This window comes from Lolium rigidum, chromosome 7 (genome assembly GCF_022539505.1).
Source record: "Lolium rigidum isolate FL_2022 chromosome 7, APGP_CSIRO_Lrig_0.1, whole genome shotgun sequence".
Taxonomy (NCBI): domain Eukaryota; kingdom Viridiplantae; phylum Streptophyta; class Magnoliopsida; order Poales; family Poaceae; genus Lolium; species Lolium rigidum.
In genome coordinates, this window is record NC_061514.1 from 111,236,831 (window position 1) to 111,239,443 (window position 2,613).

At 52.0% G+C, this 2,613-nt stretch overlaps 1 protein-coding gene across 2 annotated transcripts; it reads right to left on the reverse strand.

The window, feature by feature from the left end:
- Positions 1-356: 356 nt before the first annotated feature.
- LOC124679184 (BTB/POZ and TAZ domain-containing protein 1-like) lies at positions 357-2,212 on the reverse strand. 2 transcript variants are annotated; one of them, XM_047214988.1, is made up of 3 exons: positions 1,991-2,212; positions 1,116-1,867; positions 357-752 (listed from the first exon to the last, which is right to left on the reverse strand). In XM_047214988.1, the coding sequence occupies exons 1-3, from the start codon at positions 2,090-2,092 to the stop codon at positions 584-586; spliced, it is 1,023 nt and encodes a 340-aa protein (XP_047070944.1). In that variant the 5' UTR covers positions 2,093-2,212; the 3' UTR covers positions 357-583. The 2 variants fall into 2 exon arrangements, with proteins under 2 accessions (XP_047070944.1, XP_047070943.1); XM_047214987.1 differs by having other exon boundaries at positions 1,116-2,212.
- Between the last annotated feature and the right edge of the window lie 401 nt (positions 2,213-2,613).

The window sequence follows — 2,613 nt, forward strand, 5'->3', positions numbered from 1 at the left end:
GCTTTTTCATTATCTAATTTAAAATTGATCCTAGATTGCTTTTTCTACACAACATCATTTATTTGATGAGCAGAGACCACTTGTTCGAAAATAAAAACGTCTTCTCATAAAGGTTGTTTGATTAGGTGCAAAAAGTTCTTCACTAATCCCACCTAATCTTTTAGTAACACATTTAGAGAAAATCCTAAAACAATAAATAGTCAAGGCAATGGGCCAAAACTTTTGGTTAGTCCTAGAATAAGGTTCTTTTGGAATTAAAGTTATAAGGATAAATTAAGCCTAAATAGGTCGGCCTGCTAGTCTTTGAACATAGCAAACAAGTCAAATTTAATAACACCCCAAAACCAACTTAATAATTGTCTCAAAATGTTTTCTTATTTATAAAGGAGAGAATTTCAACTCTGACTATCCTAATTAACCATCGCAAGTTACAATCGATGAATTAATAGGTACTCCCTTAAAAATTGAAGTACCATTTGGTAAGTATCACAAGAACTACGCGATACAACCTAAATTCACTGCATACACACTTTGTTGGTAATGACAAGATCTAGACTACACGGTGATGATCAAATGGCATTTCTCATCTCAACTTGGTTGCCCTTCCATTGTGCCACGCCCATGACGCGGACACGACCTCCGGCACCTTCCTATTGGCCAAGGAGGACATCACCTTTGCCCTAATAACCTTCTTGACGAGAAGCCGCCATGTCTTGTCTGCTTTCTCGGCCTGCGTTTTGCCTTTGAAATTCCTACAAAAATTAACCAACCATATTGAAAGGTGAGCATGAGGATATCACCACTGGATGTAAACAAATAAAAATAACCACATGGATCATAAGGATATGCAAATAAAATCTATAGTAGGTGTATGGGTCGATTGATTTGTCTTTTGCATTTGGATGTACAATTATTACTTTTAGCGTTGTCATCGCCGTGGAAGTCATTTTCATGGAAAAGGATGAAAGCTATGTCTAATTCACGGTGGGATCGAGCAAGTGGTTTGTTTGGTGAAAAAGGGCACGGATCTCGTCAGCAGCCTTGTTCTTGATCGCTGATCTAGGACCGACATTTTGTCAGATGCAAGAATGTATTTCTGCGCTGCGTTTTCTCACCTGCAGAGTGGCACACGGCAGGTCTGGTCCGTCCGGTCGCAGACGGAGGCGTGCAAGCGGAAGAGCTGCAGCACGCGCTTACACCGCGCGCAGCCTCCCGGCGCTGTCTTCTTCGCGCACGTCGAGAAGTGACGCATCAGGAGCTGCAGGCCCCGGCACGCGCAGCCGTCCGTCGCGCACGGCGCGTTGTCTGTGCAGGCGGCGCCACTGCTGCCGGGGAAGATGTGCTCGAGCGTGGTCATAGCCTCGCCGAGCTGCCGGCAGGCCTCCTGCGCGGCTCTCTCGCGCGCCCACCGATTTTCCCGTTGGTCGGCGTCCTCCACCAGCTTAAGGAGCTCGAGCTCCAGCGCGGCGTCGTGGCGGCGGGCGAAGCGCCAGCCCTCGGAGAGCTCGACGGCGGCGAAGTCCTTGGCTGCCAGCCGCGCACACTGCAGGTACAGCCTGGGCGCGTCGCAGAGCCTGGCCAGCTTCAGCATGTCCACGGCGCGGTCCGGCGTGAGCCGCGCCGACACGGCGGCCTCTGCCGCGCTCTTCAACCACCCCACCCGGTACGCGTGCGCCAGCGCCAGCAGCTGCGCCCCGTGCGCGCCCAGCACCTCCTCCTCCTCCGGCGTTACCTTGGAGCAGTAGAGGAAATGGATGAAGGCATGGACGGCGTCGGCGGAGACGCCGAGGACGCGGATGGTGCACTCGGCGCCCCACCCGCGCCGCGCCGCGTCGATCGTCCGCTCCAGGACCGGCGATGACGAGGCCTGCAGATATTGCCAGCCAGATTCCAAGATTAGCGAACTATTCGACCATAACAACGCAAGATCCCGGCCAAATTCAGCGGGGAAAACAGAGGAGGAACGTGAACGTCCGGGGAGCTGGCTTACAAGAACGTAGGAGTGCGCGGCGATGCTCTGTCCGTCCGACGTGATGACACGCATGTCCACCGGCGACGCCCGGTAAGATTCGAAACCTGCGGAGATCGTCATTGACCCCTTATTCCAAGTAGTTACTTAGTTACGCCTTTACGTCTCCGATGTCTCCTTACGAAGATGATGAACTGGACGCCGGATGCGCAGAAAGAACAAAGAACTGGAGAAAGCCAAGAAACGGAGGCACGGAGCGAATGGATCTTGTTGCGACCTGGGGGAGGTAGGAATGAGAGAGAAGAAGTCTGGAGCTCTCAGCGACAGCTATATAAATGTCGTGGAGGAAGGAAGCTGACGACATGTACGCACGGCACAGTGCATGCACAGCTGCTATACGCGGTTGCGGAACTGACGGCAGCATCAGCCAACGACTAGGATTAGCGGCTCGTGTTATTTTGGACGGAAATAATTAGCCGCCAATCAGCGTTCATGCGTGGAGGCTGATGAGGATTTGACCGGCTGGAGGAGGAGGATCTGAGTCAGCGAGCAGATCTCCGTCGGTGGGAACCACCCTCCAGGCTGGGTCAGGCGTCGTGTACGCCACGAGTTTTGGTGGGAAAATGATCGAAATTTGTTTGCGG

Excerpts from the sequence above, each read along its gene's own strand:
- LOC124679184 (XM_047214987.1), bottom strand. The coding sequence starts at position 2,092 with ATGACGATCTCCGCAGGTTTCGAATCTTACCGGGCGTCGCCGGTGGAC. Across the intron at positions 753-1,115 it reads TGCCGTGTGCCACTCTGCAG|GAATTTCAAAGGCAAAACGC; the intron begins GTGAGAAAACGC and ends TAATTTTTGTAG.